This window comes from Solea senegalensis, linkage group LG9, assembly GCF_019176455.1.
Source record: "Solea senegalensis isolate Sse05_10M linkage group LG9, IFAPA_SoseM_1, whole genome shotgun sequence".
In the NCBI taxonomy this organism is placed as follows: Eukaryota; Metazoa; Chordata; class Actinopteri; order Pleuronectiformes; family Soleidae; genus Solea; species Solea senegalensis.
Window position 1 is genome coordinate 13,669,743 of NC_058029.1, and position 26,255 is coordinate 13,695,997.

At 41.0% G+C, this 26,255-nt stretch overlaps 1 protein-coding gene across 4 annotated transcripts; it reads right to left on the reverse strand.

The window, feature by feature from the left end:
- Positions 1 to 354: 354 nt before the first annotated feature.
- trak1a (trafficking protein, kinesin binding 1a) lies at positions 355 to 26,255 on the reverse strand. Of its 4 annotated transcripts, XM_044033626.1 has the most exons (16): positions 25,959 to 26,255; positions 23,031 to 23,225; positions 13,972 to 14,048; positions 13,350 to 13,466; positions 13,148 to 13,248; positions 12,708 to 12,816; positions 12,277 to 12,355; positions 12,004 to 12,134; positions 11,752 to 11,826; positions 11,376 to 11,513; positions 11,212 to 11,288; positions 10,621 to 10,860; positions 9,708 to 10,036; positions 7,376 to 7,857; positions 6,040 to 6,149; positions 355 to 4,409 (listed from the first exon to the last, which is right to left on the reverse strand). In XM_044033626.1, exons 1-16 carry the CDS (start codon positions 25,960 to 25,962, stop codon positions 3,380 to 3,382), a joined length of 3,294 nt encoding a protein of 1,097 aa, XP_043889561.1. In that variant the 5' UTR covers positions 25,963 to 26,255; the 3' UTR covers positions 355 to 3,379. The 4 variants fall into 4 exon arrangements, with proteins under 4 accessions (XP_043889561.1, XP_043889562.1, XP_043889559.1 ...); XM_044033627.1 differs by lacking the exons at positions 23,031 to 23,225; positions 25,959 to 26,255 and adding an exon at positions 20,887 to 21,593; XM_044033624.1 differs by lacking the exons at positions 23,031 to 23,225; positions 25,959 to 26,255 and adding an exon at positions 17,187 to 17,658.

A 26,255-nucleotide genomic window follows, 5' to 3' on the forward strand; every position in this document is an offset into this window, starting at 1 on the left:
AACATCCAGATTGCGCCTGTGTACAGACCTGAACAGACCCAGTGCATCTTGAATGCATCCTCAAATCCTGTCACAAAAAAACACATTTGGAGGTGGTTTGAGGACACATGTTGAAATCAGGCAAGTCTGTGGACATATGATGTTTTGGGTGGAGAGAAAACAAACCATACTCACAAGGTGAAGTCAAACCATCATCTGATTTTGAACATGAATCATTCATGTGGCCATTGGTGTGAATAATATCCACACCATTTATTTCTACAAATCATTTATCGGTCCTTTTGGTGCTGACATCCATGACCCCTCTCCTTGATTAAAGTTCGACTCAAAATAAATGCACACATAAGGCAAGCAGTTGGTGTTTGTTTTTATTTTCTCTTTTTGACAGTACAGTCTGTTCTGTAGAATAGAACACATCAGTCCCTGAAAAATAAAGTTTCTTTCCTCCGTTACCCAAAATAAACAACTTCATTTGCTCCTTTGTCTTCTTCTGTTTGTGTTCATTTAAAAACAAACAGTTAGAATATGTGTTGCATACATTTACGATGCAATAACAAATCTCGCTCTCTGATGTCAATACAAACTAATGAAGATAACTCAATGTACTGTACACAAACGTATGGCCATACAGCAGGATTTCATTTTGCCATATTTTACATTCAGATGATTCAAGTGACGAACAGATTAACGTGCGCGCACACACACACACACACACACACCCACCCATATTATCGATTCAGTCTGAGCACTTGGTGTCATAATTAAATACTGGATTTTCTTTCTCCCATGTCTGCAAGAGATAAAGTAATCAAACTAAAGGTTTATTATGTCACTATGACAACATAAATAAAACTGTTAAGGTCCTTCATTTTAACATACACCTTTAAGTATTTCATTAATAAATATAGTTCATGTTTATTACTCTCACTATCAATAATGATGCAAGTTTACGCCCTTAATTGTGAAGGATTTGAACAGGTCAGTGCCAGCCATTTTGTCCTTTCATTTATCAGTCACACAGGCAGTCAGCGGCCCAGTACCAGCCCTGGTGTGAGGAATGAGAATTCAGATGAGTGATTTTGCTTCACTTGACAAGGTGCTATATGCATGTATAGTTCATATTTCTCATAGATATATATATATTAAATTCAGGTCCACTTTATCTTCCCTCAAAAAAGCCTAAAAAGAAAATGTAGTCAATGTCTCATGGTCATTCGTGAGGACGGACACAGGAAGTGGACCAGAAAAAAAAAAAAAAAATACTTTTAGCAACATAAAGCGATAGAAGTTCAGTCTCTATTTCATAAAAGCAACATCTGGATACAAATTACACTAATAAAAATAAAAATATTGTAATGGCAAATATTGATTTGCTGTTTCCCTTTGCACATGCTTGATTTTGACATATGTAAATATGTATGCATGTTTTATTTTAGGAAGATTGTGGAAATAAAGTGAACCTATGTTAAAAATCTGTCTTGGCATGCAATTATGCCTAATTTATAATCTTGTGGTCCCACTCATGTTCAAAGTGGGTGTAACTTTGGCTTTGACTGACAGCTCAGGGTGCAGCAGAGTTTGTGGCAGAATTCACTTTCCCCCCTTTACTCGCCTTCCAGCGCCATCTACATTTTTATTGTGTCGCGAAGTTTTATGTCCATGTCATTCCATGTGCATCCTTCTCGAACACATGCTATGAACTGACTGTATGGCGGCATATGGTGAGTGAGTTGCAATTTTGTTCAGATGTGCACTCACTAAATATCAATAAAAGTCCATCCATCTATAAGAGTATGGTTAAAAATCAGTATATGGTTATCTGAGCCTGGTCCGTCTTGCAGTGAATGAGCATTTGTCAGCAAGTTGAGACTTAATAAATGAATTCTCAGTTATTCACATTCAAACTTTCTCTCCATCTAACAAAAATCAAATCAAACAAACAAACAAATAAACAAGCTGAAACTTCAATGAGAAAAACTATAAGCTGTTTTTAGGCACATATGAACATTTAGTCACAGCAAGAGGAAACATTAAAACCCCAATCCAGATTTATGTTTTACATATTATAAACACACCGAGTGAAAATAAAGAGTTGCTAGTAGAAAATAATCTATAATGCCACATGTCACTGTGCTGTTTAATTCTAGCCCAATAAGGTGCAGACCCAAACAATTTAATTTTTGAAAATATCATAATTGCCTGTGTTGACTTTGACTCTAATCTCTGTCCTTGGCTCTTCCATCCTTTATCACGAAGTGAAAACTGCAATGACAGTTAGACAAAAATGATAGCAAGAAACTAAAAATACCTTGGTTTTTTTTTGCATGTTCCAAAAAAAAAGACAGAAAACTAGACACATACATGACAATTCTGACAAAATGGCTTTTGTAGTTTGTCAGTACAGTACATTCTTAATTAATGTTGCCATCCATCTTCAGTGTGGACTCATTCAGAATGAGGCAGGGGGGAAAACAGGTTTTGGGAAAGCTGTGCAGTTCTTTCACCAGATTGGGTCTTTAATGTTATACCAGAAATGACATATATGGCATTCACGATATCACAAGTACAAAGAACACAGGAAAGCAACATACTGCATCATCAGTATCCTGACATTATGAGAACAGCACAGTGTAACAGTTTCAGCCACCACTGGTTTCATTATGACACATACTTTGTTGTTTTTTAGTTTGTGGACGAACTGTGTTATTCATCAGTGAACTCGTTTTCTCTGGGGGAAACTCCAAAGCTGAAGGATGTCTGTATAAGTTATGTTTGACATGGGGACATGTGAATAGATTCGAGTGTCTATGCATATCAGAGTATTGTTCTGTGTGTGTAAATACACTTACCTGCCACTTTATTAGGTACAGCAGAGACGTTACACAGTGGCAGGGGTGGCACTCGGTGTCTTCTGCTGTCGTAGCCCATCTGCTTCAAGATTCAAAGTGTTGTGTCTTCAGAGAACGCCTCGTGCATACCTTGGTTACAACAAATGCATGATTGAGTCACTGATGTGAGTTGCCTTTCTATCATCTCTTCTGACTTCTGGCTTCAACCAGACATTTTTCTCCCACAGAACTGCCACTCAATGGATATTTTCTCAAAAACCATTCTCTAGGAACACTAGAGAGGGTTGTGCCTGAAAATCCCAGGAGATTTCAGCAGTTTCTGAAATACTTTGACCAGGCCGTCTGGCAATAACAAACATGCCACAAGTCACTTTAATCACCTTTCTTTCCCATTCGGATGCTCAGTTTGAACTTAAGCAGGTCCCATTGACCATGTCTACATTTCTAAATGCACTGAGTTGCTGCCATGTGAAAGGCTGATTAGATATGAACAGGTGTACCTAATATAGTGGCTAGTTAGTGCATACTGTTTATGTCACAGTTTCATCATCACTGTGTCGGTCATTGCTCGGTCTGGTGTGTCTCTGTATTATTGTCTGTGGTGTGACCGCTTCCAGTGCATGCAGTGTCTTTGGTATGTGTATGGGCTTTGTGACCTGCGTATGATTTGTTTGCATTTCTTGTGCGTTCACTGTGTGTTGTGTATTTGGGGGTTGTATTGTATGTGGAATAATTGTCTGTGTGTTGGGGGGACCGCCAGGGTCTTTCATAGCCATACTTGCTCCCACCATAACAGGATAGCTTCGATTCCTCCTCAGTCCTGCGTTCAGTCCTGGAAGTCCCGCACCCAGAGCACTGTTTCCCAGTCCAGTGGAGGTAAAGGGGGCTAAAAGAGTATTCCCAGGTGACACCGAAGAAGTAAGAGGGGTTAGAGTGTGGAAACGTTTCAGTTTGTCCACGAGTCGCAGGTTTAGCATCTCTGTTTGGGTGTCTTCATCCATGTGGTCTACTCGCTCCCTCTCCATCTCCCCCAGCACTTCCCTCAGAATGGTGCGAGCTGGTTTGGAAGCAAGGAAGGCGTCTTGGTATGGAGGTTCATCAGTGGAAGGGCTGAACTGAAAAATTGGAACAGTGTTGGTAGAGAAGGCAGATTTGGAGCGAGGGGAGTTGGGTGGTGTGTAGGGCTGGAGGAAAAGGGTGTTGGGGCGTTTCTCTAACTGTCGGACAACAGTCTCCTCTGATGTGATGGTACACGTTTGTGCCTGCGCTCTTCCATCAGGAGTTGAAGCTCCACTGGAAACCAGCCCTCTGTCCCAGCTTCGGGGGTTGTAGACTGATGCAGAGATCCCGTGCTCCAGAAGGAGGCGCACCAGTCCAAGAGAGGTGCTGGTGGTCTTGGTGTTGTCCCTAAGGTTGGTGGAGGACTCAGCGAGGGGAAGAGAGAGGGAGAGGCGGCGTGGGGTGCAGCAGGGGGTGTAGGAAGGAGTAGAGGATGCAGAGAAGGGAACAGGAGAGGAAGTGGAAGTGGGGGTGCTGATACGAGGACTGTTGTAGCAAGAGCTGAAGATGGAGAGGGGATGACAGAGGAGGGGAGGGAGAGGGTGATGGAGGGAAAATAAGAAAGAGAGGAGGAGGAGAAGAAAGCGGGCATTGGAAGTGCAAAGGACAAGAGAAACGGTAAGGGAACAGGGACAGACATTGGTTCACATGAGTTATCAGCTATTAACAATTAACTTTCAGCCATCAAATCAAACTAGGACACCAGTTATGTAAAACATCACATAACTATGAAAATTGTGCCTTCTGTCTGGCAACTGAATTGTGCAGATTAGTGCAGACATCTTCATGACAGCCATGCATCCACAATGATATCAGTAAGCTCATCCTGCTGATTAACACAGTTAGCACAATTTTAATTATTAGATGCACTGACGAACAAACTTCATCAACTTCCACCTCTCATTGCTTTCAACATCTAATGCCACCATCTCAGGTGTTATTACGTGACTTGGGACTTGTCCTTTAGACACATGATAACAAGTTCCTCTCTCGAGTTCAGGGATTACAAAGTGAGTGCTGCTGCCCCCTGGTGGGCTGGCTGTGAGAGGTCATACAGACAGGCTTTTAACTTTTTGTTGTTTCTCGTTTTTCTGAAAACTGTTACATTTGTGTTTAGTTTTTCACCCTAGATATGCCTGATGAAAATATCCTTCGTTTTTTCACTATCAGTATCCTGGTAAATGACACCATTCCCAGTGAGGCTGTGACTTTGGTCTGATCTTCACACACACACATAAACACACACACACACACACGCTATTACAGTATCTAGAGCCATAGAGTATGGATCGAGTCTTCACTCCTGCTGTTGCAAATTATATCATACGCTACACTACACTTCAGTCTTCTTCTAAAAACTGCTTGTGGTTTTGGTGAATCTCTGAAACAGTCAACTAAAAGGACTTGAATTGACACCACAGAGACAATAGGTCACCCATGCATAGCAGTGTGTTACAGTCTGTGCCAAGGACCAAGCTTAAGTCATGTGATGACACATGATGAAGCTCACATTGCTAAATGAAGCTCATTGATTGTGCTTGAAAGCTGAGAGAGGACCTGCTGTTTCCAGAGATTAAGACTGAACATCCACATCCTGATCATGGCAGATCTGATCAGTGAACTGTTTAAATCAAACCCAATAATATTAATAGTTGAATCTCATGGGTGTTAGAACAAATACAGTGTCACATTTTTTAAATGCAAACCAACTGTGTTTACAAATGCACTCACATGCATTTCCTCACCCACACACCAATGGGTGCACTCAATAGGTCTGCTCTACTCCAGACATGACAACCATGTGATACAACTCCACTTCATCTTCCTCATCACATGACCTGCCCGGATCAATCAAACAGGGGAGACATAAAGTGTATGAGGCAAGCTGCTGCAGCACTGGAAGAAAATGTTGGCCCTTGACAGAGAAGCAGGCACTTGCTTTGCATCACACAATGGCCTTTTTGTGCCAGTAACTCTTTCTACTGCAGGTTTTTAATTCATTCTCTGAATAAGTCTTCTATTTAGTAGATTCAACAACAATGTTGAATCTTTTCAAAAACAAAAACATTTGACAACGGAGGACATTTTTTAAAAAGAGTGAACAGTAATAAAATATAAATAGAATAGTTACCTTGCTGACACTGAGGTCAGTTGATCAGAGGGGTGAAGTATCCTGCAGGTGGTGAAGGTGTAGGTGGAGCTGGTATGGGACATACACTTTCCTGGGAAATTAACTACAGCGGGGGAGGAGATGTGAAACAAAAGGAAAGACTGTTAGTTTGATGACAAAAACGAACACACAGGAAAAAAAACAAACAGGTCACAGGAAAAGTCAGGAAAAATCTGCCAAAATCTAAGCACAAGCCCCAAGAAGAAGCACCAGCAATCATTTTTTAACTAATTTGTGCTACTGACATGATGGTGTGGTAAGCACAGCTTTCTACCCGTTGGCCAACAGCCTTTTCCATGACCGTTTTACATGTGGGCCATGAGAAGGTTTTTTAATTTCATGTTTTGTAATCAAGTATTAAATAGTTAACTTTTTTTGATTCATTTAAAAAAAATGCAAGTTGTTATGTCTATGTGGATGGATTATTACCAACAATTTATGGATATGTGAGTTGCTCAGTTCCCTGGAAAAGCAAATGGTAAATGGTTTGTATTTACAGTATATAGCGCTCTTCTAATCTTGATGACCACTCAAAGCTGCTTTACACTACAGTTTTGCCATTCACAACCATTCACTCACAACAGGGACGCTTACAGTGTGTGCACCAAGGTGACACTACACCGAGGCCCCTCGGTCAAGGGTGTCATGTGTTCATGTGACTTGGACAGCTGCACTAAAACCACCTGATACAGCCACACGCACATACGTAAGCAGAAGCTGGAGCTCAGCCAAGAGGTATCGGCATCTGCGTGGACCACTGGTGTTTCAGAGAGAGCTCTGGCTGTCAGAAGAAAACAAAACTAAAAAAGTGAAACAATCATTCTGACTTGGTGTCAACTAAGTTCATGAGCTTTGTTTGGATTTGTAATAGCTGCAGCAGAGCACGACTGACTGAGACCAGTGGTATTGCAAAAGACCCAGTGAAGACACTCTGGAGTGAAAGGGTTTGGTTGAAGAATTGAAAAATGAGTTTGATTGGCTGAAACAAAGCAATGTATGGCAGTAAAAGTAAGAATGAAGGAATAGGGGAGTAAAATAAAAACAAAAAAAAACAAGTACTCAGTTTTTTGGGCTTCGACGGGCTGCACACACTCGGTCGGCTTGTGCGGTGGGTGGGTGATGGGATGTGTAAACATTATCGTGCAGGAGGGGACGTCACATTGGGATTGTGAAATGTCCAATGAATACCTTCCCCCTTCTTTCACCCTCCCACCCTTCTTGCTCTGTATTCCTATGTTCCTGGTTAAGAGGGAGGGTGGATGCAGTGCTGTGACCACAGATAAGGGGCTCCCTCACCAGGCATGCGCTCCACTGTGGCAGGCTGCAAGGCCTGGAGCTCCTTAAGGACCACGTGGCCATTCATCATCTCAGAAGACGAGGGAAGAGGAGAAGAGGAAAGGGAAGGTCTGGATAAGGAAAATGGCGTGTCTTCAACAAGTCCATCTTTTCCTTGATTCGCCACTATATCGCCACACACTTCACTATTCAATATTTCTGACTGGCTACTGTCATCGATGCCACTGTTTTTGTTGCAGCGGGGAGAGGAAGCTGAGGTAGAGCTCATCAGATCGAAAGGAGCAACACTTTCTTCTGACAAGCCAGGAAAGGAGTCACACAAGACTTCATCCTCCTCTGGTTGGTCAAGTTGCCAGCTGTCTTCCTGACCCTGGTCATGGGATAAAGTGCGAAAGCCCTTGGTGACCACACCGGGCCGGTGATCAAGCAGAGCGCCCATGTGGGGTTGAGCCAACTGCTGCCATGCATGAAGAGTAGCGGAGCCTGGAAAAATGAGAAAGCGAGACGAATGTTATCACATTGGTGTAAAGCTGCTCTTGACGTCATTGAATTAAGATATTCCAATTTGAGATTTTTTTTTACCATCTAAAAACTTAAACACTAACATTTTTAAATGTAAATGACTTGCTTTCAACATCATTGGTGGCTAAATGTAATTATTGAATCATTATTTTCACTATTTTGTAATTGTTTAATCCTTAAATGTAGGAAATACAAAAAACATTTCTGCGTTTATTGCAGCATTTAGTAGACAGCTGGATCACACTTTAATTAATACACTGTTGGGAATGACAGTATTATTTACAGTATAGCACTTGGTATCAGGGAAGTATTCCGTGAATTTAAATAATGCCATCTAACCTGAATTACACCAATTATACTGAATCTTTTCCCACTACACTGTTTGTCGGCATGTGTCTATAAACAGGTGAAACATATGTTGATCTACTGTAAATCATTTAAACTGTATATGAAGAGAAACAAGCACTGGTAAGCTTGTATATACACACACGTGCATATTGTGTAACACAACAATCCTTGTGCCAAGTAAATTAGTTCAATTTAAATTCTAATTCAAGGTTGACTAGCATTTCATTTTATCACATCCTCAACAAACTGTTTGGCCCTTTCAGAAATGCCAGCACAGTAACACAAAAAGAATGAGAGAGAAAAGGATAGATGAGGAAAATTAGTACGATTTTATTAAAGAGCAGACAAGCTGAACAGAAAATGAAAGAAAAGACAAAACCACAATGAAGAAAAGATAGTGAAAGGAGTGAAAGTGGTCGACAATCCAGACAGCAATATATTTGACTGATGTAGAGTCAAAAATCTGACAATTGGTGTTTACACTGTACACTAAAAGTATTGTCTTGCAACCAAATTATGAGTTAAATTTCTTATTTTTTTAAAGAGACACATCATGATTATCATAAGAAATATCAGGTACTGAATATAAAGATCTCAAGTTACACATTACTAGCGTTTAGACATGTTACAGAATTTGAACACTAGGTGGTGCTATTTATCAAGACAAATTAGGGAATGAAGGCATTCCAGGTCACATTTTACATATTATGTCCAAATCACTTCAGACTCAAGGCTGAACTGGAAAAGAATACTGTACATAATGAACTATCTATTCCATACAAATGCAACAAGCTATTATCAAAGTATGGAAATAACTAATTACACGAGAAAACAAGAAAACCTAAAAAATGCTGTGCGTGCTATTTGAAATGTCAGTGTAAAGTGCCACTGTTCTCACAATGTTTTTATCTCACACCTATTTAACGTACATTAATATATTATGTAATATTTGATATTTGAAATATATATGAGGAAATTAAAAACAACGATACGCAGCAAAAACCTAGGTGTAACATATTGTCTCTTCCTTTATGTCTCGAACCAGCAGCGTGGTTGTGTATGTCTGAAGTAAAAAGAGTGCTGAAGACTCAGACTGCCTCCGTGTTGCTCTAACAGCTCCAGCAGGCCGGTCACTAGTGACAGTGGGGCTCTGAGTTGAGGCTGTGAGCTCGTCAAGTTACTCGGCTCCAGCAAACTGCAGATTTTGGAGCGACTCTGGTTGTGGAAAATCAGGTACTGGTTCTGTTGCGGGTTTGGAATAAGCTGACTTTGGTTGTGTGTTTGAGGCTGACAAATCTGGGTGTAACTTTGGGGAGAATCTAGAAGAATTCTATTTGAATTCTGCTCCATGTTCTGGGTTTGACTCTGTTCATTGTGCAAATCTTTATCAACATTGCAATTTTGATTCAGCTTTTCAGAACGTGGAGGATTCAAGATTTTGTGACTCTGAGAGAAATGATCACCTTCTAGCGGCTTTACAATCTGCAGCTTCTCTGGCAGGTAGGATCTCGCTGTGAAGGAATATCCCGACCAGACACTTCCGAAGGATGGATGTGAGCACAGTGACAACAGGCTCTCAGTCGGGGTCCCTGTGCCTCTGCTACTATCCCCACCTTCTTTTTCCTCCTCTTTGGCAAGGTAAGCCAGCTTTCTCTCCCTCTCCTCCTCTAGAAAACGTTTCTCTGAGAGGTAGTTGTCACGGCGGAGCGACAGACGCCGCAGAGCTGCTTCCAGGTCCCTGCTGCCTGGGGTGCCTGGGGTGCCAGGGAGGCGTTTATTAGAGTCCTCAGACCTGATGAAGCAGACGCATCTTAGTGAGTTAAAACTGTAGAGCGTAAAGTTTGAATATAAACAATGTCCATTAGGTTCACACTATATTCAAACGGGGTTAAACACAATTTCTACTCTTTCCACTTCACATGACTCTCAGTCTAGTGGTATTTTGATCTTGTTTCATCCAGTGACAAGTGATTTGTTTTATGACAAAAGAGGCAACATCAACAATGCACTAGTAAAAAGAGTGGGCGTCAAAATAGTTGGAGTATGACTGAAGTGCCCATGAAAAGTTTCAAAAGTTAAATCTATTGCTCAATAATCCCTGTTGTTGAGCAGTTTGATGGGATTTGTCCCAGTCAGCCCCTACACTGCCGCTGTAAACACACTAACAAGAAGAGTGTTCGAGTGGAGCCCAGCATCTTTAAGTTGTTGTGAAATCCTGATACAAAACATATATACATATAATAATACAATATATAATAAAACTACCAAACACAGACACTGAGCAAGTGAGTGGCATCCCTTTAGTTACAGGAGAGAAACTGAAAATCCAACACTTGAAATTTAGATTACGTAAACGAAATTAAAAACTATCCATACCAGTCATCTGAACTCTCCAGAATACAGCTGGTCCTGTTGTCCAGGATGATCCCACTGCCCGTCTCGCTATCATAAATGGAGTTAGAGGGAGGTGTGTCCACCCTGCTGGATCGTCCTGAGGTGAAGCATGACGTCCGATTGGAGCCTGGGATGTTGAGAGAGGAGGGGGGCAGCGGTGAACGTTGCTGGCGCATCAGGTTGAGGTTTTTCACCGTCTGGAACACTCGCTTTGGGTGCAATCTGGAGAGATGTGAATGAATTGAACATCAAACCGATGGAACAAATATTACTATGTTACCCCAAGTTACTCTTAGCTCTATTTTAAGACCATTGCGGATGAACAAAAGCATCTCGACATTTTGTGACCTCACAGGTCATACACTCCACGACTCTCAAGAGACAATAAAGACAACAGCACACATGGAAACATGCTTGAGTTTCTGTGAGGAAGTCCTTTGGTGCATACAACTGCTAGTGAGAAACCACTACTTAAATTGAATGTAATGTGAGATTGAATATGCATACATGAAATGCTAGTGTGAAAGGAACGGTGGCCATGTTGGGGTCAGACAGGCTTTGAATAGGACGTACCTCTGCTCTTCGACATCTGGATCATCCATCTGAAGTTCCTTCCTCATGGTGCCTTCTATTTCTGCTGCCAGAGAGTCCTGGAGAAGGAGACGGACGAGTTGATGAATGACAACACTTCTTTGCTCCTCAGTTGCCCTTCACCCACCCTGTGTTCCCTCACTCACCATCGGGAACAAGCCCAGAGAGTGGAAACGCCTAGGTGTGCTGAGTGGTAGTGTTTTATTTCTAAGGTTCTTCAGTTCCTCCTGAGCTTCATGAAGCATCTCCATACACTCCGCATACTTATCTTGTAACTCCCGCAACTGAAAGGCAGACAAAGGAAAAATATAAATAATCGTAACAGTTTCCTAATGTAATGCATTTTAGGCTTAAGCAAGAAGTGTTTTCCAGATTAAAAACCAATACTGGCTAAAAGCATACGAAGAAAAAAAAAAGTCATGCCCACCCATCTCAAACAAAATTATAGTGAACTGTTAATATGTGGTGCTGGAGGCTGCTACAATGACGAGGCTAGAGTCAGCAGGTCCAAGATCAACTTACCTCAGCAGTAAGCTGTCTCTGGGCGTCTTTAGCTGCTCCTAAGTGCTGAGTCAGCTCCTCGTTCTCCACAGCGTACTGTACAAAAACAACCAACCAAGGTATGGAAAATACTCAACACACAACATACGATCTCTGCTCCAATGCACACACAGAGGTCACATACAGTAACTGAAGTTAAATGACTCATCCCACCCATTTTCCTCATCATGACAGTAGATATTCGTTAAATACGAGATGTCAGGGTTTTCATACCAGTTTTGCCTTCTTCTGGAGGTCTACAATCTGAGAAAGGAGGTGTGTGATCTCCTCCTGCTGTCTGGAGGCGTCTTCATTCTTCCTGGCCAGTTCTCCGGCCAGAGTGGAAATCTGCAGGTTGGAATGACCTGGGAACAAGAACAGGTGAGTCAGCAAAAGTGAGAATCTGCCAACAAAGCTGCCTCTCCATGGCCTCACTTCCTTAGAGAGTTAAAAACTGATTCATATCACTGGTGACCAAGATACAAGGGCAGTAAATCAAATACTCACGTAGCTCTTTGACACAGTCATTGACAAGTTGTTGTTCTTTCTCCTCGTAAGAAATTGTTTCCGTCTCCAAATGACTGGCCTGAAAACAACGCAAATAGACAGACACTAAACTAAACAATGCAATGTAGTGCAGTGTAGACAACGCATACAGACGGACAATCATTCACTCACACGTACTACGGTAAATTTAGAGTGTCCAATTAACCTCTGCATGCTTTTGGACAGTGGGAGGAAACTAGAGAACCTGTCAAAAACTCTGTATGTTGTGTGTACCCCGCCTTTTTGCCATATGCCAGCTGGGATTTGCACCAGCAGCCCCGCGACCCTCATGTGGAGGATTGAGTGGTAGAATGAATGAATCAAATTAAAATGTGAAAGTGATTTTTTTTTTTCCACTGGTGTGGCAGTGAAACTTTTTTCTATATTCATACCTCAGATCGCAAAGATTTGTTTTCCTCCTCCAAATCTTTGAGCTTCTTCTGCAAGGAGTCCAAGGGGAAAAAAGTTGGAGTTGACACACTGGTTTCACTGGGACGTGCACTGAAAACACACCAACACACATGAATGTGGAGCTGCGGCAATATTATCTTATTTTGAAATTACTTATTCTTTTCTTTAAAGATGAAATACAGTGACATTGCACTGATGACTAACTCTGCAGTCTAAAAACACTGGGACATTCACTAATGATTCATACACCTTGTAAAAGCTTTAAATGGGAAGCTTTTATGTTTATAATTGCATTTCATTAGACTGCTGCTGTGTAACTGCATTGTGTAACGTTAAATCCAAACCGAGAAAGAAGACATCTGGTGAGGAAGAGCAAAGGTGATGTAAGGTGGGGAGAGGACATGAGTGTAAGGACACGTACGGCGTGGAGGTTGTTGACTCTCCCTCACTTTCCTCAGCAGCGCTGGAATAAAACTGCAGCAGCTCATCTTTCATGGACAGATCATGACGCAGCTGAGAGACCTATGAGCGGGGAAAAAACGGAAGTAGATGAATGATTCTGAAAAAATAAGAGATGCTTAAGGTGCAGGTTAATGTCATTATAAAACACCCTCAGCGTGTACCTCCTCTCGCATGTGCTCTACTTGCTCCTCCAGCAGTTCGTTTCTCTCACTGAGGGCTTTGTTTTTCTTCAACAGCGACTGTCCGATGCGAGCTGCTAACTCCAAGTCACGCTCTTTCTGCACAGAGCCAAAACGTTTAAAGTTTATAACCTCGCAAAATTGCTGTGTTAGGTGAAAAAATGAAGGCAATGCATAAAAAAAACAACACAGGAAATATAACTGAAATACAGTAAAAAGGAGGAAACTGGTGGAAAGGAGTATGTGAGTAAAACAACAAGGACTGTTTGAAGATAAACTTGGTTGTGTTGTTGATGTAAGAAAGTGTGAATACGCCGTTCATTAAACAGTTTAATATCACTGACGCTATACTGTCTTCACTGCTGTGCGCCAGTGAAGTCCTGCTGTTTATTCTGATGTTCACTGAGCAGCTGATGTGAATCTGTCGGATTTGAATATCAGCTGGTGGAAACAAGTTTCATGATGTCATTGGATCAAAGAGCCTTCTTCATAAACCTCATAAAGCAACGCGTGTCTAGACCAGTCGACCAGAGTGTCACATCTGAAGTGGATAGAAGTGTTTCTGCCTGAACTGAGAGGTGATTTTTACCCGACGTGATCCTACCTCTTCCAGCAGTCGAGTGACGGCGTCAATGTCGCTGTAGGTCTTTGTCATCTGGCCCACTCTGTCAGCACACAACACTGCACAAACACACACACACAGAGAAAGACAAAATAAGACTCTTTTATGCCCTACAGAAAAAGAAATGCCAAGAAAAATGGATCATCCTTTACAGTATTCAGCACTGTGCTCTCCACTTTCTGTAAAAATTAGGTGAGTCTTTGACAGTAGGTAACATATTTTAGTAGCTAAAAGTCTGTAAGTTTGTGTGACGTGAAAACTGAAGTATTTTTCATAGATGCACCACCCAATCCTCGTTGATAAGCGTACTATGTTTTACAAGTTTACTATTGTTCATAACACACTATGTGGACACGTGTTGGATTTCATACTGAATAGTAAAATTACAAAAAAAACTGATAAAGGAACAATGACTCGCTGTTCCTGCTCTCGTCTCGTCCGCCCTCCACTCCTCTGCGATGAATCAGGTAACACATTATTCTTAAGACGTTCACACCCACACACTGTACTCATACACATCTTTGGAGAAACCCACACACAGAGTTGATTTAGAAAGTAAAACCCTGGCACTATTTCATCTACAGCAGAACAAGTTCATAATCCGAAGTCCGTCCCTCTATCTTCATTATTAACCTTCAATCCTCATAAACTTTAAACTACTGAGTGACAGGTTTTCAGGCTAGACTGAATTCATTGTTTACCTTCAGTGGCCTGAATACATCACATTCATTAAAGTGACCATCTGCCTGGGACAAAACACTATTTTCTGTGTTTCTTCAGACTCATTTGTTCAAGGATTGATTTTTTTCATGGTCCTTGGTTGAGACAAATGTTGCATCTTCTTTTTTTATGTTCACATATGTATAATCAGGCATCCATGGACTCAGCCAGTCACAGAAGGCCAATACACATATCAAAAGCTGCTGCGTGATGCCCAACAGGAACAGTTATATGACACATGTCATATATCACAGATAATTGTAAATTTGACTCCAGTCTAGGAGAGCAAACAACCTGCCAAACACGAACAATACTGAGAGCTCATAGTCCTCGGAATGCAAAAGAGAGTTGGCTGATGCAAATAAAGCATCACAGTGTCACCCATCACAGGAAGTGTACGCAGGAAGTGTACGGCTGCTGAAAACAAACACGTAAGAACTACTGTCAGATGGCTATGCTTCATCATTAATATGGATTATTAAATAATCCACATTAAACCTCCTGCCCCACACACACACTATTTCCTCAACCCTCTTTTTTGTGTTTTGTATTTTAAAATCTGGTGTTGATTTTTAAACTTCATCTACATCTGTTTGATTCATTTTCTTATCCAGTATATGATTTAAATTGACCTTAATTGTTTGGAAAGGCGCTTACAAATAAAATGTGTTATCATCATTATTATTATTACATTGCAAAATGTCTCCCTGTAAGTTATAAAGTTTTATGGATTTATTTCACACTTCCAAATGTGTATGATAATAAAAATATGTTTAATCTAAGTGTGATTTACAATCACACAGACCTGACCCATGGAACAAAAACACCCACCCACACAAACTATTCTCCTGGGTGTAGTTACTGTGGGAACAATATGGCGTGATACCAATGAGAATACTGTATGTGTACCTGTGTGCACACACAAAAATGCATCACTTGTATGTGCTATCAGGCCTATAATGAGATTGTATACTTGATAACAGCAGGTGCCGTCTGTCAAACTTTTCTATGTGTTTGCTTTCTATTGTATAACCAGACTGTTTCCAAGGCAACACTCCACCCAAGTCAGATAAATAATACGTGACAAATAAAAACCACACATGTAGACATTTGATAATTAAGCTGAAGTAGCCAATCAGGAAACACACACAAGGTTGTTTCCAAATGACAAAATGCCAACAAATCAACAAATCAAATAGAAACTACGGAGAGGGAAAAGAAGAAGAATTTTTTTGTCTTTTATTGATTGCAAAGAACCAGGAAGGCGTTTGCTTTCTTCAATGATTTACTTTATTAATGTCTTTAGTCGTAAAAGGGTGGTGAAAGAAAAAAGACTGACGCCAAAATGTGTACTGTGAGCTGTAATCCAATACTGTAGGGTGATCAGGATGGGTTCCCTTTTTTTTGGGTGGTTCATCGTGAGAGGAGGTAACTTAAGACAGAAACTCCCGCTCCTTCTTTGTCAGATGGAGTATAATGTTTAACGAAAATATTTAAGTTAAGCACATGTTCAATATCGTTTTTTTTTTTTAAAACTCTGACCAGGTTTCTACAGTTGTGAGTTTTAAATTTAACTAATGCTATTCAAAACTATTATCTGACTCGTCTGTTTTGTTTTGTCCGTCTGTGCTGCAGCGGGGGGGCTAACGGACTCAGACGTATGGAGATTATTTCCTGGCTGCTTCTGGGCAACAGACAACACACAGGTTCAGTGACAACAAACACGCGCTGTGACAATAAACTGAAGGGAAAAGTTGACCGTTGTCAAAATGTAATCAGTTCACAACTGTGGAATTATAAAAAGGTGCATATCTTTATTGGGCCTAGGTTGATCTCAAGCCCAACTGCCAAAAAATATGTTAATGCCAAAGTATGTGGAGAGGGGTGGAGTGGCTCAGTGGTTAAGACCCTACCTTGTGTACCAAAGACATCATGGTCGCAAGTTCGATTCCACCCCTGGCTAATTGTACTTGATTCAATTGTAAGTCGCTTTGGATAAAAGCGTCTGCTAAATGACATGTAATGTAATGTAATGTAATGTAATAAATCTAATGCGCCACCCTTAACATATTTGACACAAAAACAAAAAGTGACCAATGAGTTATCTGATAACTGATCTTCTATAAATATTTTATGCACCTCCCAGTATAAACTATGCTAGAATAAAGAGCCAAGCCAATATTTGAATATGTCAAATCAGCAGGGAAATGAAGCACCACTGTGCTAAGACCAGATAAATACCAACTTGAAAGACTGCACATGCTGGAAAAATCCTCAGGAGACACAATACTCAAATACAATACGGTAACAATAATACTCCCCCCTTAAGGATTTTACATCACCACCACATGACAAATGATTTAATAATGAAATCACGATGACATGTGCACATCTGACTGGAGGCTAGTAACCAAGAGGATAATGTTCTTATCAGAGATGATGCCCCGCTTTACAGTACAAAGACGATCATGCACTACCTTCACACAAAACTTGTTGCTCTTCATCCATCTCCTCTTCTGTATTTTCATAACCGGGAACACAGACATATTCCTCTTCTGTTTCCTCATTCTCCTCAGCTTCCTTGTGTTCTGCGCTTCTATTACTCGGCAGACAATCATATTCCTCGTCCTGCTCATAGGAGAAGTCCAACTCGTCCTCAGCAGATGTAGACAGTGCCATCCTGGACTCTGGCACCAGGGCTAACCAGTAAACCATGACGCCTGCTGCTTCTGTAGTGCCATGGCTCCCAACTGTGCTGTGTGCATCTGAGGGAGTGTTTGTTTTTCAATCTGAGAATCAATACTTCCTGTGGGTGCGCCTAGATGTGAAAGTACACATCTATCTAGCTGTATCTCACTGTAACACTCGACTGTGTATGTGTCCCAGTAAAAAGTCGTGTTGCATGTGTTTGTAAAAGTGTGTGTATCATTTGTCCCCTGTGGTAGCTCTGTGACTGGACCAGACAGCTCTCCCGACTCCTCCCCCTCTGCTCTGTGACTGGTCAGAGAATGGCCTACTCTACTTAACCACATACGGGGGGGGGGGGTTGACTTACTCGCTCTGTTAACAGAAAGCTGTCCAGCAGCAATATGAAAGTCATAAAAGTAGGTTAAAGGACTTTTAAGAACATTTAATCTGATAATCTGTAATAGCTGTTTTCATCCGTATAATCTTTATCTAACCTTTTCCATGAAAGTTTAAATGTCCAGGTCCATGCCTGCATGAGGAACGTGCAGCTTAGTGAAAAACCTGCTCCTCAGGTGAGTCTCAAGTTGCATTTCAACAGGAAATGCAACAATGCAAAGTAGTCATGTATCCCCCTCCAAGTGAAAACACCTTGGTACAGTCTGTTCTGCCTCTATGGAGACAGGGACAGCACAAACAATAAGAGGCATGCACCTGTTTCCAGGGTGGGGCCAGACACCGTATGACCATACAGGTGAATGTATTGACACACATCCAAGGGAGATTCATGGGATGAGTATCTAGAGAGTGGACCAACAAGATTACAAAACAAATTTTACTGCAAGGAGGAGAAGTTTTTGGCTGCATGTATCAGTTTGTTTGTTAGTCCATTTGTCTGACTTGTGTTTTTCAGCAACACAACTCAAAAAGTAGAAAACCAATGAAAAAATGATTAGATGGCCTCAGCGAGAGATAGTAAACCAGGAATCCCATTTCATTAACGACATGATTATTTATGCATGACAGTCAAGTCTGTCCATTTATTTTTAAACATACAAATGCTATGTTACACGTCCAAGGGAGCTGAACTAGTGAGACCTGTTTTTGCAGCGATTCTTCATAAATTCACACTGGCTGCATCAAAGCAGCCTGACTCACTGCTCAAGTGTTATAATGATTGTAATTGGTCCTTTAGACCGATCCCAGCTTAGTACCGTCCTGCACGCTTGAGTAACTCCACTCAATGGTAAGGATGCAACGCTCTCTGGAACAAAAGAGTGCTGCACCTCAGTGTTTCTGGGCAGTGTTTTCCAACTCCCATTGATTTTCTGGTCACATTCACTCTTTCCTCTCCACTTGATTTGCCTTTTCCTTCTCTTGTATTTTAAGTGTAACTTGATCTTGCTCTAATAAAGGTCAATAAAAATCTAAGGTGCATCTCTGGCCTCTTAAATCTTACACTCACTGTTTCTTTTGGTACAGCAACGCAACAAAAAAAGCAGTAAAGGTCGAGGAACTACTACTCTTTTTTGTTCTTTGTCGAAAGCCAACTTGTGAAGGGAGACTACACCTTTAAAGCCATTGCCTACATAGTTGTAGATTTAGTTTAAACTGGTTCATATTGTTTCTCAAACACATAAAAGCTGCTAACACAAAATTCCACGCTTTGTCTCCCAGCTTCATTTTGTTTCCTGACATTCTCCCATCCCCCTGTCACATGCCCTGAAAGAATAGTCTGCCCTGTTTCTCAGCCCTGGGCCTCTGCCCTGGTCACTGTCTGTCCATCCAGCCATTTGTTATGGAGAATATTTGGCAGAGTGCTAATGACAAGAGTGGCTTAGAGGAACATGCAAATCCCTGGGCTAAATATAAGCCAACCTACTTTCACATCCCTCCCTAGCATATCACAGACTATAAAACCAACCAGCTGCTTTCGATTTCTGCCACTACTCACCACGGGAAGCTGTTCCAAAGAACCTGCTCACCTCCGCTCAAACAGTTATTTGATCAGCTCAACATAAAGCATAAAACAGTACAATCTATTGTCGTTGACTGTCACTGCCAAAATAATAGTGCAGATGTTTTCGCAGCACAGCTCACACTGGAGGAGGCACTATACTGTGTCAGGCTGTTATGTAACGGTTTCAATAGAGCATCCCTGATAACATACTGTACCTCACATAACAACTCATCATACTGTCCTCCTACATCCAACAGACCTTATTTTTTTATAACGAAATGTGTTCATCTTCTACTGCTTTACAAAATGTGTTCAAATTTACAAAAGTACAGCCATGTTCAGTCACAAGAAAATCAATTGCTGCAGGTGAGTGTACATCAACACATGCAGTGTATACAAGAAAATAAGGACAAGAGAGGGGAGACAGATTACAGTAGACCGATGCAAAGGAAGACAGTGGGGGGGGAGTTAGGCAGTACCTTATGGCTAGTAATAAACACAGATCAGAGCTATAACCTGCTGTTAGTCACACATCTCACATGACCAGGTACCATTGCATGCAGAGTTATAACACCTACTGTAGCTGCAAGATAACAAAAGAAGCTGCCGTACAAGAACATTAACTTTCACTGCACCAAATTCTACATCATTTTAATGCTTCGCAGGCATACGTTAGTCGTAATATCTGTTCTTTATTGCGTGCCACGTATTTTACTGTGGGTTTTTTTTCCACTCGTCCCAAATCCCAATCAAATTACTTCTACAATAAGTAACAATCCACTTGCTGCCTCCATCTTCACTATTATCAGTACAATAGTCCCTCGGCAGGTGTTTCTACATAAGTCCTGATTCACCAGACAAGAACCATGACAAAACCAAGCCTCACATTGCACACCCACACCCACAGCCAGTCATATTAACGACTCCATGGTGTTATTCTGGAAGCCACACTGATTCACAGCCGGAGAGCACCTGTTCCAACGCCTACTGTAATTTAAAAATGTGCAATACTTAATATTCTTTACGGTTCTAATCTTTACATTAGCACAGTTAGTAATATTTTGACAGCATCTCGTGTGGCAATGCTCCAGTAAATACTGAACTGAAGGTAGTTTGCAAATCAAATCACAACTGGAATATGTATCAGAAATTGCATTTAGATATTTTACCCAAATCGTACAGCTTTACTTTCCTTCACTCTTACATATGTGTCATCGGAGGACACAAATCAGGCCAGTGATAATTCATCACCTTATCACATTGTTACTCAATATTTATGGCACCCATAAAGCAGGTGTTCTAGTTCAGTTTACTCAAATAAGATCAACGGTGTTCCAAATGAATCTGTTAAAGTGTGTTTACTCAGTGTTTAAATGTTGAGATTTGGATCTGATGCATAAAAGTAAACAGCTCTTGTCTTGTTATGATGTATTTAATTCTGCAGCAATTATCTACATATCCAGTAGCACTCCTCCACTAAGAACTTCAAATGCCACAAATCAATGCAAACCACTGTATCAGACTAGTCTTACCATCAGTACACTCTTCATAGTACCAGTCCAGTTCATAGTAGTCTGCCTTGACAAACCTCTGGCCTTGTCTCTTCATCCTCACTGCTCAGGCACACAGCTGTATTGTTTGTGATGTCCCAGCATACTTAGCTGTAGCATTCTCGTCAACTGATCAATTAGTCGGTGCCAAGTTCTGCTATCCCAGCATGCTTGGCAGTTGCCAGATGGCCCAGAGTCATTGTTGATGAGCATCTACCCAAGCTCATCATATGCTCCTTCCATCCCTCTTTCAATACCAGCAAACTATCAGCATATGATGCTCCATATTTGTTGTGTTGCTGGTGCCGTCGTTGCCCATCATCCCTCATTACTGTTACTTGCGTCATCAGTTGTCATCCAACAAAAGGGGTGACTCTTTACGATTATAAGTTGGCCAGGATGTCCTTACAGTTTCAGTCACTCTGGCATCTTTCTTCCATCTAGCTCCTTCTTTTTCTGCCCATCTGTTTACCTCAGTCACTCCACAGATTCAGCAAATGTGTCTGATTCCATCCACTGTCCATGTTCGCATCCATTTAGAGCTCCATGTTCTATTCATGTTTACATTCCTGTGCTCTTGTCATTGTGTCCTCAGAGGTCATTTTAGAACAGTTGTCTTCTCGTTTGTAACAGTGCTTGCTCAGTGACAGCACTACCTCGCTGGGCAATGACTCAACACAGAGATAGAGCGTGAGCAGCAGCAGCAGCAGAAGTCACGGGTTTTGCAGCAGAAGTGATGATAGCCATGACACAGAGGGGTGGGTGGAGTGAGAGAAGCATTGGAGCCAATCAGCATATCCCCAGCTTCTTAACACCCACCATTCACGTGCCCGCATCTCTCCCTCCTCTCCTCTACTTTGTCCTTCTGTGGGGTTGCTATAGTAACAGGCTCAGACTCCAAGGACTGAGGCTCAGCAGCATGTAGAGGTGGGCTAGCAAGAAGTGTAACGTTGTCAGAAGTGACGTGGCTAACCCAAAATGAATGAACACAATGGATTTGCAGTGATTGGTTGTTTTGGATGAGGAGTGATGAAATACACACATGACCAGTGCAGTGCAAACCAAAGCCGGGGGTTTCATCAGGGCAAAAGCAAAATACATGATACTGCAGGTTAAGAGAAGATTAATTATAGCTCATCAAACTCAAATAATTGCAGGTTGGAGCATGTGCCATAACTGCATGACAATGTATTCTTTGTATAATATAATGTTACACTGGCAAGTTCTCTGGTGAGTCAACAAAATATTATTGCCTAGTCTAGTAGCATCCATGTCATTATCTTCTCAATTGTCCTCAACCAGCAGGCTACTTAAAAAAAATAAAATTTTAATTAATAAGACTTAAAAGGCCAGTAAATATTATCTAAAAGATTTGTTTTTAATCAGAGAGACTACTTCCCTCACCCTCAATACAGCTCAAATGAAACAGCTTTTTGACCACAATGAAACCAATATAACCCATCATTGCTTAGCCATCATGGGGCTTAGAGAATCAGTGTATCACCAACAGTTTGAGGCAATAATGAGAGGCAATGAATTTCAGTTACAGTAACAATGATACAGGAAATAATTAAACAAAAGCATCATATTTAGAAGGAAATATGTAGTAGAACATGCAGACTATCACATACAGTTTCTTATCTACCTTGGCTGGCTAAGATCAATGTCAAGACCAAAGTGTCTGTGTCAGTGTGGGGCATTATGGTGAAGTCACAGTTCTTCACTAGGCCTATTTATAAAGACACTTGATCTATTTTAAGACCTGTTATACCCTGAGTCACCCTCCGAACTGACACGAGTTAGAACTAAATTATTTATGGTGGGAAAAAAAAAACACTTTAGGTTTTCCTTTGCTTGCCATGTGCAGTGTGTGCATGTGTTTTATGTGAGCCTGCATCATGTGCTTATTTGCTTCTGGTACATGTGCTTCTAGACATGAACATATAAACACAACAGCATGACTACCTATCACACCCATGCTGTGTTAGACAGATGGTCATCTCTTTCCCTCCTTTTCCATCTCTGATTCCTGCTCACTCAAGGTCAGTATGAACCTTAAATCCTGTCTAATAATGGTTTCCTGAAGGATGAATGTGTGTGTGACTTCAGTTCAAAGTTCAACTTACAGAAGTATTTGAGGGTCTCCTCTATCTGTTCAGTGGTCAAGTCGAGGGCAGAGTCAGGATCCACCAGTGGCGTGTGCAGCCAATCATCTTGCTCGTAGCCGAAGATGGTGTCAGCCCTCAGCTTGTAGACTGGCAGCTGTTCCTCCAATAAACTGATAATCTCAAGCTCTGGCAAATCAGTACTGTTACACACATCTGTGGAGACAGGAAGACAAGACACAAAACGGTGTTTGTTCTTTTCTCTGGCAATGACATTTTCTTTGAAGTCCTCAAGTATTACTCATAGACAAAGGACATGAGTGATATTATCATCAGCAGGGAGTGAGGTCGGTGATGGGCACAAATTCAGTGTCACGTCTGATCATTTCAATAATGTAAAGCAAACAACGTGTCAGCTGTTCGCTTGAAAGGAAAACATAGGATGCCCTCTAGTGGCTAACTGTGTGGCATTATGGAGACACACGAGGGCTCATGTTCATGTGCATTTGCTTCGTCATCTAATTAAAATCAAAGCTCACTTGCAGAGAGGCTTTAAATGTAACCGTAAAGATGCACCTAAATGACAACACTAATTAAACATACAGTTCAAACCCTCTCATACAAGGACAATAAAAAATGTTCTACCCCCTGCACTTAAGTCATCACAAGCAATGGTCAATAAACTAGTCTTCAAACAAAGGCAACAGCCTTCTACGTCAAACTCAAGTCAACCAGAGAGCCACATTTCTGTGCTGCTGTGGAAAACTGAACAATCTTACCTAAGCTTCTAGCTATGTGGCTCTCTGCTCACACAGACCTGATGGGTTTATAAAACAAGTCTATTAAAAGAGGCAGACTCTTACGAACTCCATTGTAGAGCAGAGCACTTCGTCTCTGTTCATGCATCCAGGTTTCAGTCACTTTTTCTACATTAACGTCCAAAAGAGAAGCTCTGAGAGAGAATAACAATGAACACACAGACTCCCTCTATTTCTGTCTGTGTGGCTCTCATCTATTGTCCTCTCTTTCTTCATTTGTCCATCTATGTTTCTCAAACAATGCTGTCTCTCACTCACTAATCCAGACTGAATGACTGACTGTGCTGAAAAAGGGACACACACACACACAGTTAGAGCAGCTGGGAATCAGCAGTCAGTGAGGAGTGACATTTCAACACAGATGTAAATATTAGACATTATGATTTTTTTTTTTATGACATTAAATAATTAAATAGTTTGTGATGATGTGGCCTCTATGGCTAATAATACATTTGATCACTGTATTGAATTAACTTTATTTCACAAGACAAAGGAACAAACAGCTGGTACTGCATTTCATTTCATTTTGTATTTTTGATCAAACCAGTGAAATGTCAAACTATTCCATTTAAAAACTAGAAAAAACAACGCAAACACTCCTCTATGTCAAAAAGTAAACTTCTTTTGACCTAAATCCAGATCCATGTATGGATCAGCACTAAAACCTTTTTTTTCCCCCTCAGTCAATAACCTACATCCCAAGAGAATTTCATCAAAATCTATGGCTGCGTTTGCCGCTCACAGACAAAAGCAGCTGAAATCATAACCTCTTTAACAGAGCTAATAAATCAATGTGACTGTAAATAATAAAAAGGGACAGGCTCATATTTAAATAAGTAAACCTGTAATGTTAGCATTCTTCATCAAGAATCAAATTAAGTAAGGAAAAAGTTGAAGAACATCAAATAGCTCACACAAACCTGATCCCCGGGAGGATTTCAGTGCTGATGAAAAACATGACCATTGAACTTCAGCCCCTAAAATGACAACTGATAGGATGTGGATGAGGGTAATAATAGAGCACAAACTCATGCTATGTTGACAAAAGGTCAATGGAGACAAAAGGAGCAAAAGGTAACCGTGCCTGTGCACGTGTTTAATGACAATTTTTGTTTTACAATAGTCTATTTCACATATAGTTTTATCTGCATTGTATGTTCAACTGTCCTAACTGTAAAATATAAAAAAGCAGCTAAAAAAAATGTGAATATACAAAAAAAAGGAAAAGTTAACCAGGAATGTCCAAAGTAAACAATCTCTGGCAGGTTTTGTTGACTTGTGTGAATATTTATTTAAATCCACTTAGACAATGTGTCTCTTCTTTTTTCTGTTGTTCTTCTCATTTAAAAACTCATAAAACACAACCAGAAACCACCAACAAATGTGCTAAATGTGTTAATTTCTTAACAGTACTGAAGAACAATATGGTTAGAGCATTTACAATTTGAACTGCTCAGTTAAGACACACTTGTCATATGACCGAGTAAAGTTACAATTCAAGACTCGCATTCAAATGCAAATATTGACTGCTCTCACAAAGACAGCAAGCTGCAGGCACATGCTAACATGAACAGTTGCTCGTCGCCACCAGGGTTAGAAGGTTCAAATTCAAATGTAAGAGAAGACCACTGCCACACTGCTGTCCTGTGGTGTCTGAGCAATAAACACACCAACGTGTGCTGAGGACAGAAAGTCCAAATTCAACATCAGGCCATTAAGTTTGCTACAGAAATGACACAGATACATACAAAGTTTAGTCAAACTAAGGCAAAAATAATGAAGGAAACTCTGAGAAGTGTCCCTAATGACTTCAGTGAAGAGAAGCACAAGGCTGGCTTCAAACTACGACTACTTACTGTACAAATACAGAAGTGGTACTTCTGTATTTGTAGTGGCCAAGTTAAAGAGTTAGATCTTAACAACAAACTTTAACTTTATACTCTAAGGCTTTCTTCAATACACCAGGGAGAAAAGGGAGGGGAGGAAACCGAGTGATTCACTAAGCAGAAACAGTATAACAAAGACCAAGAGATCTCTTAACAGATGTTAGATAGACTGGTCATGAGCCTAACAAATGCTCACACAAAACCGGCAGAAATCTAAACTGTGCAGTCAGTGTACGGTTACTCACTCATGGTGCCCGAAGCCTGACAATCGCAGACACTCCTGCCCAGCGATCACATTTTCCACTGGTCCCGGAAAGGGCAAGGTCACAAGAAATCACCAACAGAGAGGCGAGAGAGAAAGAGGGAAGGAAGACAGAAGCATGAGTAACAGGAGAGGAGAAACAAAAAGTTTGAGAGGATCTCACGCTGAAGGAGAAACAGAGAGTAAGGGAGCGAAAGACACAGAAAGAGAGGGGGGGAAACGGGTATGAAGTAAAGTGAAGAGTCCTGAGCCAAACTGGTTCGTCATGCCTGACATGCCA

Coding starts and splice junctions, on each gene's coding strand:
- trak1a (XM_044033624.1), bottom strand. CDS start 17,424: ATGGTTTACTGGTTAGCCCTGGTGCCAGAGTCCAGGATGGCACTGTCT. Junction 12,135..12,276: donor TGACTGTGTCAAAGAGCTAC/GTGAGTATTTGA, acceptor TCTTGTTCCCAG/GTCATTCCAACCTGCAGATT. Junction 7,858..9,707: donor GATTGTAAAGCCGCTAGAAG/GTGATCATTTCT, acceptor TCATTTTTCCAG/GCTCCGCTACTCTTCATGCA.